The 17,477-nt window shown below is 42.0% G+C and overlaps 1 protein-coding gene across 1 annotated transcript in view; it reads left to right on the top strand.

Annotated features, from left to right (window-relative positions):
• The window catches only part of LOC109996906 (cadherin-6), a 72,541-nt gene that overhangs the window by 31,249 nt on the left and 23,815 nt on the right, over positions 1-17,477 (top strand). Inside the window, exons 3-5 of the mRNA XM_065949191.1 lie at positions 6,914-7,208; positions 10,752-10,871; positions 15,876-16,043. Coding sequence (XP_065805263.1) covers positions 6,914-7,208; positions 10,752-10,871; positions 15,876-16,043 — 583 coding nt within the window. The remainder of the gene's footprint in view (positions 1-6,913; positions 7,209-10,751; positions 10,872-15,875; positions 16,044-17,477) is intronic.

Raw genomic sequence — 17,477 nt, 5'->3', positions numbered from 1 at the left:
ATTTAACTCTTATATGATGTTTCAAGCCTTAAAAAGCATCTTCATTCATTTTCTTCTAATTTTATATTAACTAACATCACTCCAAATTAGGCTGTAACACACGATACATGTATTTCCTAAAACCTTCCTTATTGAGAAATTAACTTTTCTCTCTTATCGTCCTAAAATTCAGTGTCTGTACCTTAAAAACCAGATCATCCAGGTTCGAGCACTAGACAGAATAGAAGCATGTAATACAATTAATACAAATTAACAATAATAAGTCCAGGGCAGCAGTAGCTCAGTCTGTAGGGACTTGGGTTGGTCGCAGGTTCGCAAGTTGGTTTGGTAACTGGAGAGGAGCCAGAGCACTTCAGGAGTACTGCCGAGGCGCCCTAGATCAAGGCACTGAACCCCCAACAGCTCTGGTGTGCTCCTGTGTAGCAGCCTCACTCTGACATCTAGACTGACTAATGCATGTCCACAGGTCCTGTGTGTGCATGAGTGGGATTCGGGGGCCTATGTGTGTCAGAAGCATGTCTCTCAATAACAAAGCGTAAAGCATAATTTCCCTCAGGGATTAATAAAGAATATAAAATAAAATGAAAATCCAAGAAAGTTCAAATTCAAAAACACAACTAAAAGAGAGTAAAAATGTTCATAGTGTAATGTAGGAATGTGAAATGTAAAACTACCTGTGTAAAATAAATACAAGACACAGTTATAATCAACAATAGTTATTAAGTTTATGAAAATTCCCGACTTTCTCACAAAGTACATCTCTTCCTCTGTTCTCAGTTGTAGCTTCGGCCTTGCAGGCAAGTAGATAAACATGTTGAGGATTGATTAAAAAAATATAAAAATAACAAACTGGAAAATGTGCATTAAACAGAAAACATTACACCTTTAAGCCTTTGCAGCCTCTAATGAAATATCTTAAGTTTACACATCAACAGACATTTGAAAGGCTATTTTTGTGCACAGTCTGAGGCTACCATCTGGCTACGTAGAAGGCAGCCAGTTCTCGACAGGCCATGGACACAAGGCCTGAAAGGCTAACTGGCTAATTGCCCTAAGCAGCCCATTTCCAGTGCCATCGTTTTTGGCCTAACTGGAGTGAGGCACAAACGGTGGCCAGATCGTGTCTGCGCTAACATTTGCCGCACTTCAAGCTGATTAATTCCACAAACAAAGACGGCTCGCTCATAAGTTCTCACGCGCAGATGTCTGATGAGTACCACTCCACTTCTCAGCCCACTTCAGAGATGAGAGATGAAGCACGGAGGAACAGAAATAAATATCGTCTAAATGTGAAAAAAATGCCAAGCATTGGAAATATTTTGGTATCACTGAGCAGAGAAGTCTAATAGAGTGGAAGGATTTGAAATATGTAGCGTGTTAATGATGATGAGTTGGTTTAAGAAAACACTTCATAGTTTGTTTCACAGTTAAAGAAGCTTCTTTGGTCATTTTTGTTCTATTATGTAGTCCTCAAAGTCGTGTTTTCTTTGAACTTCTGAGGATATTTGAACTTGTATTAGATGCAAATCAACTTGTTTTAAGTGTTGTATGAAATCAAGTCTCATTTTCTAGATTAGAGAGCAGAGACGTTCCTTTTTCCGTTTAGGAAGTACACTTCTTTGCCTTCTTTTGTAGAACAGGAAACATTTTAAACCACGCTAATGTCTGGATGGTATATCTATCAGCTGCTGGTTAGCTTAGTTAAGATTCAAAGTAGACCTAAAGATCCTATAAATAATTAAATTATAATTTACACTTTATTAATCCCACGAGGGGGAATTCGGTTTTGCACTGTTTAATGAACATGAACACACACATAGGCTGAAATACACACTCATGCGCATGCACATAAAGCATCCTATAGCATATTTGTGTCCTCATAAGTGTAGAAACACAGAATATCTTGATGCTATGCTACGGTAGGGGGGTGCAGAACCTGTCCGCTTTTCATGTGTTTACATGTTAGCTGTTGTTCCATGTGGGTTTTTCTTCTGTCAGTATATACCAAGGTACTTCCATTGGTCTCTCTGAAAAACTCTGTTTCTTGACATTTCTGATTGTAAGATAATTTGTTAAGGATGACTTCATGAGGGAATGAGGGAAGTGAGTTTTTTAAAGGCCACACAAAAGCAATAGATTCTTAAGTCTGACGTTCTTTTTTTTGTCCGATTCTTTAATTTAATAATTGTATTCAGGATGCAAAGACATTTTCCACAAAATAAATCTGAAAATAAAAGGCCTATCCTTGTTTTAAAGGCTTTATATGTGATTTTTTGATCCAGCAGATGTCGCCCTTGAGCACCAGCATGAAACCAAAACAACTTGCGGTGCATTGTTGTGTTAGCATGCTAATGCTAGCGATCTTTATTATGCTGGTATCTTCACACTGCATGTAAATTTACCTGAAATGAGCGTGATCTAGAAACACAGTTAAGCAGTGAGTACAGTATGTTATTCTTCTTTTCTCTAGTCCCTCAATTAAACAACTTTTATACACGAGGGGAGGAGTCAGCCGGCCGTCCGGGCGATGTAAACAAAGTGAAGATAGGACTCTGAAAACTCTGAAAACATCACAGACAGTGGGACTCGGGTGTTACACCCATTGTAGACAGTCATGACTCACAGAGTTATTTTCAGAGGAGATACTTGATTTCTACATTTAAGTGTGAAAAATCACATAGAAAGCCTGGAAAAATGATACTAGGCCTCTTTAATAGACAGGATGACATTATAAGAAGGAGTTTCTTTTTTTTTTTTTGCAGTGCGCCCCAAAGTCCCCGTGTTAATGGACATAGCGTCATGCTCTCTGCCTTTTTTTTACGATTTGCCTCCACAGGAGGGTAGAGGAGAAAAGGCCGGCTATTGACCTGCCCAAGCTTCTTGGTGACCAAACTGAAAGCACATGTGGCTTTCTTTTCTCCCCCTGTGACAGTTTAATTGTATTTTCGATATAAATTGATCAAAGGGCCATTGTGAATGCACGTTGGGCTGCCACATTGATTTCCGGGAGAGGTCCACCCCCCACCCCCTCCCTCTCTTAATTTGAGTAGAAGGGCAGCAGTAAATTCTCCTCACCAGCAAGGTGGGCAACTGGGAGGGACGGGGTCGCTGCAGCGGGGCGCTGGAGTTCGATACTCTTGCGCTGACTTGTAATATCCTTCAGGGGGGCTGAGGAGGTACTCTTCAGAACCACAAGATCTCTCTGTTTCCATAGAAATGAGTGCAGACACGGCGTATGTCACACTGTCTATCTCGCATCTCAGACCGAGAAGGAGAGAGGACTCGACGGTTATTAACTGAATTGTCGAGCCGGCAGCGAGATAGGCAGCTTGATAGACAATCATAGAAAAAGGGACATTGCAGCTCTAACAGCGGGAGAAAGATAATAATGTTGAAGTGGATTGTTTTCAGCCAACTCTGAGTCTCTGTTTGGAAGCACGTTCTGTAAAGCAGAGCGGCAAACAAAACACGATTCTGCAGGATATTCTCTTGGCTTGGTTAGACAGAGAGAGAGAATGTGAAAAAAAAAAAAAACAAGTTTTGTTTGGACCAGAATTCAAGTGGGTTAATGAAACAGTGCTCACTCTATAGATGCTAATCCGAAAGAAGCTAGAAATTCTGCAAACACACTCTCGGCTGCCCGGGTTAGATAGACATAGAAAAGGAATGAAAACTGTTTTTTTTTGTTTTTTTTTTACCCGGCATTCAAGCAGGCGAACAAAATAGTGTTAAAGATGCTAATCCACAAAGCTGCTCGTCTCGCATGTGCCAGCTTTGCCCTGATAAAACAGCATGAATTAGTAAAGCTTTCCCGAGCACCTGGGATGAAAAGCTTTTTAATATATGATGAGAAGGGAGACTTTGCAAGTGTGCTCCCACGTGACCCCGGCTGCAACACACAATATCCCCCCTCAGTCTGTCCACCGAGCGCAGCCAAGAACGCTCGCAGACACAACAACAAGATCGCGCTCAGAGGAAAAATATGCATCAAAAATCAAACGCACCAGCTCCCTTGAGTTAATGAGGTGTCAATAAGAGAGTTCAGAATGATGTTCTATCGCTCATTTATGATGGCAGTCATTCAGATGGCGTTTTCCTCCGGTGCCCTTCCTTTTGCCTTTTTACCTCCCGTGCAATTATTACTATGTCCTTGGTTATTAAAGGGGGGGAAAGGGGAAGTCGGCAGGCAAGCAGTGGGAGGGGGAAAAACGACTGTACAAGCTTTTGATGAGTTCTCTGAGATAAATATGTTGGGGGGGGCGGGGGGATTTGGTGGTGGAATTAAAATGTCAGCGCATGCTAAGCTGCTGTTCATGCAGAAAAAAAAAAATTAAACAGGAGATAGAGAGAGGGAGCGAGCAAGTATTAATGAGACGCCACGCAGACGAGTGGACTCTCGTGGTCCTCGTGGCATGTTGGTCATGTTGCTGATCCATCAGGGATTGGCAGGCGGGCGGGCGTGCACATCGCACTCATGCTGGTACTTCACAAGACTTGGACCCCCACTGGCGTTCTGTTTTACAGCGCCGTGAAAAATGCCACCGTGCACGGCCCTGCGGTGTTACAGGCACGGAGACAACATGTATGTTACAAAATCAGCAAAAGCCACAATTTAAAAGCCTCTAGAAATTTGGCTTGAAACGGGAAAATGCACAAGCTGGAAACGCTGAGATTTATTAATCATCCAGAAAAATCAGAGAGAATCAAACATCGATCATGACTGTTTGAAAAGCTACTTCATAACACCTATTTTCCTGTTTAGACCGTTTTTCCTCCCCTAAGACGACAGCATGTAGGTGTGGGAAATCACCTTTTGATTGGCATTTTCCTGGCTCCTCAAACAAATATTTTGCATGTAGCAGTAACAGTCATTGAACTGCACAACTTTATATATCAGACTCAGAAAGAAGTGCAGAAGACGTCTGATAATATTCATTTCTATTATTGTTAGGTACATGGACTGATCCTGGTTATTAATTATTATATACAAAATGTTAGCAGAGATGCAAATTCACTAACTTAGCAAACACTTTGCATTCTGTATTATAGTAAGCAGTAAGCATTACCAGCAGCGTTACCTTTGACTCCCTTATATTTTCAAAAAGCTACGTTTGCTATGCTAAATGTTGCCTCTTAGTGCTTTCACACTCAGAACTCCTGAAAGATCCTGATATTTGCAGAAGGAGCTGTTTGTGTGAACAAAAACAGACAGAAAATGCACTCAAACTTCCTCCAGAGTTTCTCCTGACCTTCCCTCGTATGTTTTCCTGCAGTCCGACTGAGCTGATGTGTGAGTGCAGCAGGATGTAATCAGGAGATTTAGCCTTGATCGAGCTGGAGGGGGGCGGTGACATTAATATGCTGTTTTGAGACTGGTACGATCTCCGTGCTGCGTTATCCTGTATGTTTTTCTTCTCTCTGTTGTTGATATTGTGATCTGCTGCACTACACATACCATTGATATAAAGGCAAATATTCTCATTGTAGCGTCATATAGGGGACTGCGTTTCTTCGTCCGCCAATTCAACACCATTTTTTTTTTTCAACATATTTTTATTAAAGCAAGTTCAAGATGTACAGTGCAATTGGGATGCAGTCAACATTTTTCTTTTTTTCCCCAGAAACATTCAAAAACACAGTATCACTTCTCCCTATCAACACCATTTTTAACATCATGTCTTTCCTCAGGAGACCCCCCCTCCCATCTGACACTGCATCTCTTGAAGTGTCAGATACCTCTCACTGTGAGGTGCATGTGTGAACAACCAGATCAGAACGATTTCAAGACAGTCGTCCTGAAATTTTCTAGACATTTTAAGGAGTGCATAATGTGAATACGGTTGAAGCTACTTCTTCATTTTCACCCCCTCCAGCGGTGCTCAGTAACTGTCTCTTAAAACAGATTGCAAACATGCCGGATTATACTCCAACAACTAAACAAAAAAAAGGCAAATGCAGACACTCAAAATGTATGGCTATAAATAATAACCTGCAAACGCTGCTAGAACTGGAGTCAAACAGCTAAATAGCTGCAATTTATTTTGATAGGTGTCAAATTAAATGTTTGCATGTTTACAATGCCCAATTCAAACCAAACGGTAGGAAAACTAACTTAAATTTAAATAATAACAATTGGATTGACAATCTTTGATGATACTTTTTGAATGCTCTCTTTTTAAGGACATGAAACCCTCAATTAGATCAGAGAGGAAGGCTGCCATGGAGATGTGCTTCACAGTGGCTTTTTAAATCGCGTCGGATGTGCGTTTCCTTCTTGGCAAGATGTGAGTTTCACAGAGAGGAGGTGAAGCCACCGTGATGACAGTTTACTAAAGATGATATGAATCTGTTAAATAACAGCAAACGCACTTATCAAAGCTGTCAAGTGTTTCGCTGCCAAGGCCCCAGATTTGGTCAGATCGCTGATATGTGAGCCGTGTATATATCAGCGATACCGAAGTGGAAAACTGTGTATCTGCTTTGAAACTTGATTCTTTCTGACATCTCTAGTTCAAAGTGCTCCTCTCTGAGATGTTTTTCCAGCTCTGAACTTCTCAGACATCACCTGTCAGTCAAACGTTGCAGCCAACACTGTGATGTGTCTTTTTCTCCTTCATGTAGATAATATTTCTGGCTATTTCTGCTCATGGTGACTTGGAGCGTTTCCCCCCCCTGCAAAGAGCTAGCTGAGGCCGCATGTGTTCATAAGAGAAAATTAAGCAAATGTGAAAGCTTTCATGAAGCCGAGATGTAATCACTGTTGTGCTATAACAATTAGCAGCAGAGAGCCGCAGAGTGGAAATGTATTAAAATGAAAGTGCCACAAACTGTTGCTTGAAGTCCATGTTTTTTTTTGTTGCCGCGGGGATCCTCATTAGCGTCTTTTTTTCCCCCTTTCTGTTTTAATGCACAGCTCCACTCGGATTCCGACCGCGGGGACGGCAGCGTGCGCTACGTCCTCACGGGGGAGGGGGCGGGGACGCTCTTCAAGATAGACGAGAAGTCCGGAGACATCCACGCCACCAAGAGGCTGGACCGGGAGGAGAAGGCCTACTACATCCTCCGCGCCAAAGCCGTCAACCGCTTCACCAGCGAGGGGCTGGAGGGCGACTCCGAGTTCATCATCAAGATCCACGACATCAACGACAACGAACCGCGATTCACCAAGGACCCGTACTACGCCAGGGTCCCCGAAATGTCTGATATCGGTGAGTACATGCCATAAATGTCTGAGGTACTCAAACACAGCTTTACTTAATTGAAAGCTGATTTGATTTGAGTGAATAGATTTTTGACTTCGACTTAAGAAGCGGTTTGATGATCTAAATAACCCAAAATCAAAGTTTCACTTACTTTATTGGATGCATAGCATCATGTGGTCTTCAACAGCAGGAACTCCATCCAGGGTGAAAGTGAGATGTGGGTTAAATTTGATTAAATGACGTCACACATGTCCATTTAGAGGTCAGATCTTTAAACCATTGTGTAAAGACATCGTCATCTTTACAATCCGTTTGATATGTTGAGATACTTGTATTTAAAAATCCATCAATCAATCTTTATTTGTATCGTGCCACTTCATAACAAAAGGTTTTCTCAAGACATTTAAAAAAAGATCAGATCTAATCATACTCATTAAACCACCGTGAGCAAAGCACTCTGATGAAACTCTGTCTGGCCAGCTGTCAAAACGTTTGGACCGCTAAGAAAAATGTGTCTTCTGTTGATCACTGATTTTAAAGATAAAGATAAACTTTATTGATCCTCCATTGGGGAGAAATATATTTGTTACAACAGCTCAAAAACAGTATAATTAGTAAAAAATAGCAAAAAGTTAAAAAACAAACATATTTACATGAATAAAGCAAGAAATTACAAAAGAGATAAAATAATACTATACTATAAACACTTTCACTTGTGAAAAGACAGAGGACAGTTCTTATTATTAAAAACACACACAGTGTCTTCTCTTTGACCCAAACATTCAACAACAACAACATTGTTAACATCTATAAAAGACTGAGATTGTTTTAGCTTCTACTTCTGGTTTGAACATGTTAACACCGGATCCTCACCTGTGTTTCCAGTTCTTCTTCAGTGGTTTTCATTTTTCCACATTTTGTCCTCGTTTTTGGCCGTTCTGGTTCCTTAAACACTTTGCCTTACTTATATTCATGTAAAATATCAACCTCTAAAACCAAGATCCATATCTACTTTTATTATTATTATAAATCTAGGTTTATATCTTTTATCTGATTTCATGTACAGTTTCTCTGTCTTGTCTAGCAGGCAAGCAACAATGAGGTTTACACTTTTTGAAAACAAACTTTTACTGGAAGTCACTTTTCCAAATATTGTGAACAAACTTTGATTAAACTGCAGATTTAGATTTGTAAAATTGTTGCTCCAAATTGTGCACACATCCAGACTGGATGCATACAGTACAGGGTACAGGAAGAAGAAATGTAAAAAGGTAAACAGTCTGCACACTGTTCAGCTCCCCATGGGGATGTCGATGAACAAGCTCTTCCTCAGGCCTCGTGAACTTGTTAGCAATTTTTAAGCATGGATAAATGATGACATATGCTGTTACCCTATCCCCCCATGACAAGGCCCCTATAAGCCTCCTCCCCTCCCCCAGCCCTGAGATCATTCAGGGAAATCAACGAGTTTTAAAGAAATACAAGAAATTAAAACGATTAATTATAGATAAACTAATTAAAGAATCAATGAAAAGGTCCACTGATAATAGTTTACTGACCATGTGTGGCAGGAATTTAGTGTGTTGAAACATATTGATTGATCGCAACTCAGACAATAATTAAGTGTTCTCACCAATTAGGGTGCTCATGTGTGTGTGCGGATTTAACAGGCTTATGATTCAAACAGGATAGAGATGTTGCCCGTCTTACCGGATCAATGGGGACTTTCTCAATCATAAGAACGACGCAAAAAGACTCGACAAAGAGGCCCCCTCGCTAATTAAATAAGAGCGACTGAGCTGTTTCATGACCGAGAATAAACAAGGTAACGCGTGTGTGTGTGACGGCGACAAACCCCGGTGCAGATAATCTTTTAAATACAGTATTGCATCTTATTAAAAACAGTCTTTAATTTAATTACCGGCATTGTCAGCCGTGTCATCCCTGTGAGTAATTCCCGCGGCTGCAGCGCCCGGTTTCTGAGACGACGACAAATTTTCTTTTTTAGTCGTTCAAATTAAAGTTTGTTCCAGCTCCTGGTCTAAAAAAGTACAGACTGGCCTCATGAATAAAGATAAACAACATTAAAAAAAAAAAAAAAAAGGCTCCTAATCAATACTTGCATGAAAACACCGAGTGAACTCTCTGCTCTGCTGCTGCCGAGCTTCAGGGACTGAGGGACATCGCTCTCACAGCACGGACATGTGACAGAGTTGTCACTTGGTTCAGTAACCTCAAGAGGAGAGAGAGGCCGGGCACTTATCTAAGGGCAGCAGCATGGGTGCCCATGGCAACAACCGAGGTGTGATGTCACCGCTCGGCAGAGCATGTGTTCACGAGTGACTGCGTCGAGACACTGGCCCTTTAAGTGTGACACACACTTTGAGTTTTTATTACAGTCTCACGGCTCTCTGACATTCTTCTTCTTCTCCTCTCGGACTTTTGGCTCCGACACCCCTCAACCCCCCCCACCCCCCACCCCACCCCACCCCACCCCACCCCTACACCCCCTGTCTTTGACAACTGAGCGATTACAGTCAGGGTAATTTAGTCCCTCTCTCTCTTTAAAACAAAAAAAAAGATTATTCCTGACTTGTTTTGTCAGAAAAAAAATTCTCTTCTCAAAAGCTTAAAGTCAGCGATGAGATGGCTGATGTGGATCAGTGATATTTCTCTAAAAGCCGCCGTGTCGGAAAAGCCTCTTTGAGTCTAATTCCCTAGTTAAAGGTATTACCGATCAAGGTTCGGTGAACTTACTCCCGGATCCTCCAGAACTGTCACTTTACACCAAATCAGACAGCCGTGGTCTTCTTCTCTCTTTGCCTTCTAGTCCCTTTACTTTTCTTTTTTCCTCCTCCTCATCCATACAAGACGACATGGATCCTAAAAGGAGGGACGCTCTGCACAGATCATAACAGATATGAAATTAGTGGAAGTTTCATGGGGTCGTTATCCCTTTGCATTGCACAATTCTATATTTATACCACTCTGCCATTAAATATTTCTACTCAATTAATTTTCTTCTGCCATGTAATGAGGCAACACTTGGCCCCGCAAGGCGCCATTTGGGAGGTAGCACTTGGCTAACCGTTTCCCTTTGTTCTCCTGAAATAGGGCTTCAGCTTCTTCTCTCTGGAAGAGAAAATGGATCACAGTCGTTTGCGCCTTGCGATCAGATATTTGGCTTCTCCAGATCTGCGGATACACTAATAGGCTTCTTGGGGTTTTTGCAAAGAGCGGCCTTTTGTATGCTTCGAGAGATACACTTAGAAAAAAAATACATTAGGACTTATCGATTAGCTGCGAAGATCAATCACGTGTAAGGGTGTAAGTGGCCGAGGAGTAAAGATTGGCTCGAGGTAATGCAAAGGGACAGAAATGATCGGTCACATTCTGCACGAGCGTGATTAGAAGAGGAGCCGACACCTCATCAGAAGGTGGATCAGCTTCACCAATTATCCAGCAGGGCTTCTTTTTTCTTTTCTTTTTTTCCAGCAGTATTGAAGAGTTGATCTAAATCGTTGTCGTGAATCTTTTCTTCTCTCGCAGGCACTTCGGTAATTCAGGTGACGGCCACGGACGCCGACGACGCCACTTACGGGAACAGCGCCAGGGTGGTGTACAGCATCCTGGAGGGCCAGCCGTACTTCTCTGTGGACCCGGAGACCGGTCAGTGACGATTTGTAAATGCAAAAACAAAACAAAAATACCATCCAAAAAGTACGATCAGTGCAATCAGTATATTTCTGCTGGTGTTGCTCTGTGAAATCCAGTGTGGTTGTTTTTCATTCAAAAGTAGATGATGGGATGACAGGTTCACTGCAAAGAAAAGTATTCTAGTTCAAGTAATTCTGCCGATAATGGGGTCTTAAAAGAGGCATTCAAATGCAGTAGGAATGTAGGAATGTTCCAACATGTTTCCCAAAATTTGTAACTTGAAGTATTTCAACTACAATATGTTAAAATAAGGTGAATAATTCTACTTTATTCATGAAGAATGGGACTTCACAGAGGAGCAGACTGCAAGAAATGTTACGTTTTGACTCTTAAAACCTGAATTTATGTTAGAAGGAGTCGAAAAATCTGACAGTTCTAGTCAACTCTTCTGACCTTTTTCCCAACAACAAGAAACAGCTTTTCAGCATCATTTGTTTTATTTTGGAAGCAATGAGCAGCATCTTAATGTAACATACTTCCCACTTCATGTCTTTAGTGTTTGTCCTTCATAAAGAGAGAGAGGGAAAACTGCAAAATTCTGAGAAAGTATAATATCTCCTCACAAGTAAAAGCAGGCTTAGCAGAGCAGCGTGCACTTTGGCCACTAAAAGGAAGTTGCTTCCTGACTTAATGTGCACGGCTCCTCTCTCTCTCTCTCGCTCTCTCGCTCTCTCTCTCTCTCTCTCTCTCTCTCTCTCTCTCTCTCACTCTCTCTCATTTTGGGTAGAAAATCTTCTGTTCTCCTTCTTCTGCTTCTACCACTGAACTCTCCTCCTACAGGTGTAAGCCCTCTGCTGAATGTGAGTTTAACTACACCTTTTTGTCTTGAGGTGGCTGTTCTGGGAAAACATAACAAATCGCACAGCCGAGGCCCAAAACAGAGAGAGAGGCAAGCTGAGTTTTTTATGAGGGAGAAATAAATTAAAACAATTCATCACAAAATAACTCCCAGGAATGCTGTGACTGTAACCAAAAATACACCGGCACTATCCGCCTCCTCATGCAGGCAGACGGGGCTGGGGGGGGGGGTGGATTTGTAGTGTAGAGTGAGTGGCAAATCACCAAACCCCGAAAAAAATCTAGCTGCTAGTTTTAATCATTAATGTGCGCTTTGGAACACATCCCACTCGTGTCTTAAACAAAAGGAGAATGACAAAAAAAAGAAGCCATTTGCAGATTAGTGGAGGGATTAACAGTAATATGGTTTATCCTACACGGGGTATGTAAGCTGACATCCCCTCTTACACAAAGACATGCCTGGACATCACATTATAAGCAGGATTTGTTTCTCTCCTCCTCCTCTGTGAGCGTGTATTGTAGTCATTAAGCAATAACAAAAGTAGACAGCGACATGAAGCAGGTGTTCTTCTGCTATCACACCTGAACTGTGGCTGTTCTTCTTCTCCGCCTGATTTAAGTCCACACGACTTTAATAATCATCCTTTAATGGTTGAACGATGCACACAAAGAAGAATTCCACAAATATTCTCTACATCCTGTATGCTACCATAACTGAAAATAACCGCACACCACTGAACAGGAGGGTTTAAATATTATCCTGGGTGGCAGAGGGAGCATGTGTCACCTCACATGGTGTTGTCATGGTGTTTCACAGTGAGGTCGATGTTAAAACAATTCATGAAATATCAGCTATTTTTATCTGCTCGGGGAGGTAAGTGCTCTTTTAGTGTTGTACTGCTGTGTTCCAGGTTGTAAGTCGTCATCGTTTTACGGCTGCTTTCAGATTAATCAGCATGTAAAGTAAAATCCAAAGGGACTCTGGGCCATATTTTTGCCGACACAACATATTGGATATCGTTTTAGGTAATGTTAGGAAAAAACTTGTTGAATTTCAAACATATTTGGTGAATAAAAGTCTGAGTGACTTCGCCCAGTGGTTTCTTCAGGGGAATTGGAAGCCAGCTGATGGCGGGCCTTATGCCTCGTAATAGTTAAATCGCACCTGTGTACAGTGTGTGCCAAAGAAGACAATATCGAATCACATCAAAACCTTTTTTTTTGTACCAGGCTGGAAACATGTTAATTTCTGCTGTAGAAAAAATGGCATTTTTGAATGGGGTGTGTATGTGACTTCTGGGCCTCTTGCAGCCAGCCTCAAGTGGACACTCGAGGAACTGCAGTTTTTTTCAACACCGGAGGTAACCACTCCATTCAACCCCTTCTCATCCTAAATGACTAATAGTTTCCAATTTAGCTTTACGTTTGGTTCCTGATACACTGACCTTGTGGCCTAGTGAGTTGTGATGAGTTGATGCAGGTATGTCTGTATTTTACTGCTCATGTGTGAGACCTGGCATGTTGTAGGATAAAAGTGCAATGTGGAAAACCCCACTCTGTCACCTCTATGATGCTAACAAGCTATCCCTAGCCTCTCCACCTACAACAGTACAACTTTCAAACAGTAGCATTAGCATTCCTCCTAGATAAAGTTGATTGAGTGAGTGAGTGAATGCTAATATCTGGTGCTAGTTAACATATTTAGTTATACCTTGAAAGGTGGCCAGATGTCCTTCTGAATCTTCACTAAATGTCCTTCTTGCTTGAAACATTTCAACTTTTTCTTGAAGTAAATAATGATTTATAATAACTTGTTTCTCTTGCCTGGCTCTAATCCTCTCCCGTACTACTGTGGTGTGAGCTTGGCATAAAAAGAAGTTGCATTGTGCTTGCGTTTTTTGCTGTAAAATGTGTGTAAGGAAGAAAAAAAGCGAGTTTGAGGGTCTTTGAACAGCGCAGGGAGGGCAGCATGATCTGAGCCTGAGTGATGCGTGGCACGTCAGCCTCTCTTCCTTATTGTTTGAAATGCAGTGAATCATCTGTTCAGACTGAAAGAGATGAAGTTTGTCAAAGCGGTTTATTCAGGGTGAAATGTTTTGTTTTTTTTCCATCTCAATTCTCCCACTCTTTTTTTTTTTCTCGGTATCTCTTTTTCTCTCTCTTCCTTCCACCTTTTTTTTTTTTTATGATGCTTCAAATTCAAACGTCAAATAGCAGACAGGATTTAAGACTGGCTCTGATGGGGAGATGGAGCTCACCTTTTTTGAATATGCTGCCAATTACTGCCTCCCTCTCTGAGTCTCTGTCCTGACTCCAAACTAGAGATCTGACGCGTCGGAGCAGTGAAGTAAGCAACCGCTCGGCACTTACAAAAGGCTGAACATTAACCGTCTTAATTCCAAAGAGGGGATAGATGCATTTCTGAGGTGAAAAAATTAAAGGGGAAACGCTGTGTTTTTTTTGGTTGATTGGCCCTTTGGTCCACTTAGCGGTTAAATCATGGGAACACAGACACCAGAATGTGCTCCTGGGTGGCCGCTGAGGCTCGGTGCCGCCGCGCATACTGAGCAAGAGCACTGACCTTTCAGTAATAAAATGTTCTTAGTGGTTTAATTATCCGGCCTGTAGATGCATAAATCTAAAAAAAAAAAGTGAAATATCATTAATTCAATACAGCTGATGCAGACGGGGCTTATTTTTAGGAATGTTTCGGGTGAGACTAGTGATCTTTAAGCAGTCCGCCTCTGGAAACACTTCATCGTGTTCATGTCACATACTGGGGTTGATTTTTATAAAGGTTGTAGGTTTATATAGTTAAAAAGGTGACTTACTTTTCAGAGTAAGAGTTTTATGCACTCTGTAACTGCACTTTTTTTGTTTCATAGTCTGCAGGATTTGGTCTTCATAAAAAGTCTAAAAAAATATGCAAAATCCTATTAGTATGCCTTGTTTTGAAACCGTGGACTTTATTGAAGAAGTGAACAAAGCCACTGTGATCTAACTCTTTGGATTGTGTTGGTCGTGTTCGACATTTTGGCCACCGCCATCTGGGTTATTTTTGCTGCTTTTAAAAGCAACGCTCTTGACCCCGCAGCTGAGGGGTGAACAATGTCACCGGGTCCTCTTGTGTGTCGAGTGCACCTCAGAAAAAAAAGGCTTTTAGTTATAGAAAGTCAAGAGTAAAAAATGGACAAATAAGCCGCTGATGATGCTGCTGAGTGAGAGGGGAAAAAAAGAAACACAAGTGGTTGAACTTTTTAGACTTCATGCTGTGATTTCTTGGCAAGGTCAGATTAACATCTGGAGTTTAAACAAGTCTTTCATCTTTAAATTATTCTGGGATTGCAATTAATAATTATTTTCTTCCATCTTCCCTTTTCACTTCCAAAAAAGTCAAGGGGAAATTACAAGTATAGAATAGAATAGAATGACTTTATTAATCCCAAACTGGGAAATTGTGATGTTACATCAGCAGGTTATCAGAGCAAATAAAACAATACAAAAATAGATACATAAATAAGCACTTAAAATATATAAAATAAGAATAAGAAGAGGTTTAGACATCAAGGATTTAACTTAACATTCCTACTGGTTTAAAAAAAAGGTGTAAGTTTGCAAAAACAGTGACGACAGTGATGAGAATTGAGATGTAGAGGGTTCTCCAGAGCTGTGCAAATTTGTGGCTATGCAATCAAAGATATATATGTTAAAGTGCAGGAGTGTAGATAAGTTATCAGTTGAAACTATTCACTATTCAAGTATAAACCATACTTAGAGTATGCACCAAAAGATTTATTGTTGTTTCTGACAACTAGTTCAGAACACAAACATTAGATATTAGCTTTGGTCTCATATAAAACAAAAACACTGAAATTATTTATTGAACTGTTAAAGCTACAACAAGCTTTTTAGTTTTTTCACATTAGTAAGTACACACAAGTATTTACAGATCAACTTTCTGAAGACCCCCTTAATGTGTCAGCTTTACCTTATATGGTTCTTTTCTCCATCTAATTTAAATACCATCATTAAAATTGAAATCGCTATATGGCTGCATATTCTAAAACTCTATGAGAGATGTGTGGTTATAAACTAAACCCTTGACTTGATAGATGGAGGTTCTTAAAAAAACCATAACTCTGTTTTTTTTCCCCTCAGGCCTGATAAAGACGGCGCTGCCGGGCATGGATCGAGAAGTCAAAGAAAACTACCAGGTGGTCATCCAGGCCAAAGACATGGCCGGACAGATGGGAGGGCTCTCGGGAACCACTACGGTCAGCATCACCCTCTCTGACGTCAACGATAACCCGCCGCGCTTCACCAAGAGTGAGTACAGCAGCCTCCCAAAAACCCGCACACCCACACAAAGTGACCACCAAGACCACTTGTCAGCGCTAGCCTTTGCCAGGCAGGCAGGCGGGCAGGCAGGCGGGCAGGCAGGCAGGCGGACAGCCCCCATCTGGTGTCAGTTTCAAAATGAATTTGGATTATTGCAGAGCTCTGGGTTTCTGTGCGGGCTAAGGCGGGCCTCTTAAAGGCAGCGAATAATTAAATATAGAGCCATATGACGGAGCGAAGGGTCCAGCAAAGTGCATCAGATCAGCCCTGTAATCCCTATTAAATGAAGAGAGAACATTCAGTGGGCTTTATCTCCCCTACTGTTCCACTCTCTTTTGTCTATTAAGTCTTTCTTCTGCTGCCTTTTACTCCATAAAACCAATGTTCTCAATTTAGTGCTCCCACTGTCCTGGCTGCACTTTTCTTTTTTCCTTCCTCCCCCTCTTGCTCATCAATCATCAGTTCTTCCTTTTTACTCTCTCTTTTTGAGTCCCACACATTGTCTCCCTTTCTTCTCTCACCCGTCTCACTTCCTCTCGTGCATCTGGCAGACGACGGCGACGGCGACCAGATGAGATTGACAGATTACTGGTGTCGTTTGTGTTTCCCCCTCAGTTACAGCGAGCGTACAGTACGCTCAGCAAACACGCCACCGCAGAACTCCTGACATCCTCCCCCGCCCCTCTTCATTTATCACATCTTCCAGCATGGGGTGAGGGAGGGAGGGAGGGAGGGAGGGAGAGTGTCATCTGGACCTCCTCCGCCCAATGAATGAACAGCGAGAGGAGGACCGAGGGAGATGGATACGACGGGGATGCAGGAGGTGACAGGAGGGGGAGATAGAGGCAGAAAGGGGAAGAGTGATGCGGGCAACAGGGAGACAGTCTTTGATGAAGGGAGAAAGGGGGGGGAGACAAACAGACAGAAGGGGGGGGAGGAAAGATTGAATGGGGGAGAAAGAGGAAGAGATATTGTAATGGGACACCCAGAGGAGGAAGAGTGTCAGGAAGCGATATCATTGTTGTCTGCTCGAGTGATGCCTCTTCTTTTCCACCCAATGCTAAATACCTGTTAGCCTAGGGAAGCCTCCTCGTGCTGCTTTCCCTGTGTGTGTGCGCGCATGTGTGTGTGTGTGTGTGTGTGTGTGTGTGTGTGTGTGTGTGTGTGTGTGTGTGGAGGCAAGTGTCAGCGTCACGGAGACCTGCCGACTCAGGCGTTGCCAAAACACTGTCAGCATGTTTTATTAGTGTGTCAGTGCTGTTTGTCTCCGCAGGCTGTGTGTATATCACGCCCGCTCCCTCCCGCGGTCCGGCTATTTATTTAAGCATACGAGATGCAGCTGGGCCCGCCGCCGCCGCCGCCGACAGGCAGCCATCAATTTTGTCCGCCTCAAACCAGGAAATCATCTCACAAAATAATAAA

The sequence above is a fragment of the Labrus bergylta genome, chromosome 20, assembly GCF_963930695.1.
Source record: "Labrus bergylta chromosome 20, fLabBer1.1, whole genome shotgun sequence".
Lineage (NCBI taxonomy): Eukaryota > Metazoa > Chordata > Actinopteri > Labriformes > Labridae > Labrus > Labrus bergylta.
The sequence above is the reverse complement of the archived record's forward strand: the minus strand, read 5'-3'. Positions and strand labels throughout refer to the sequence as shown.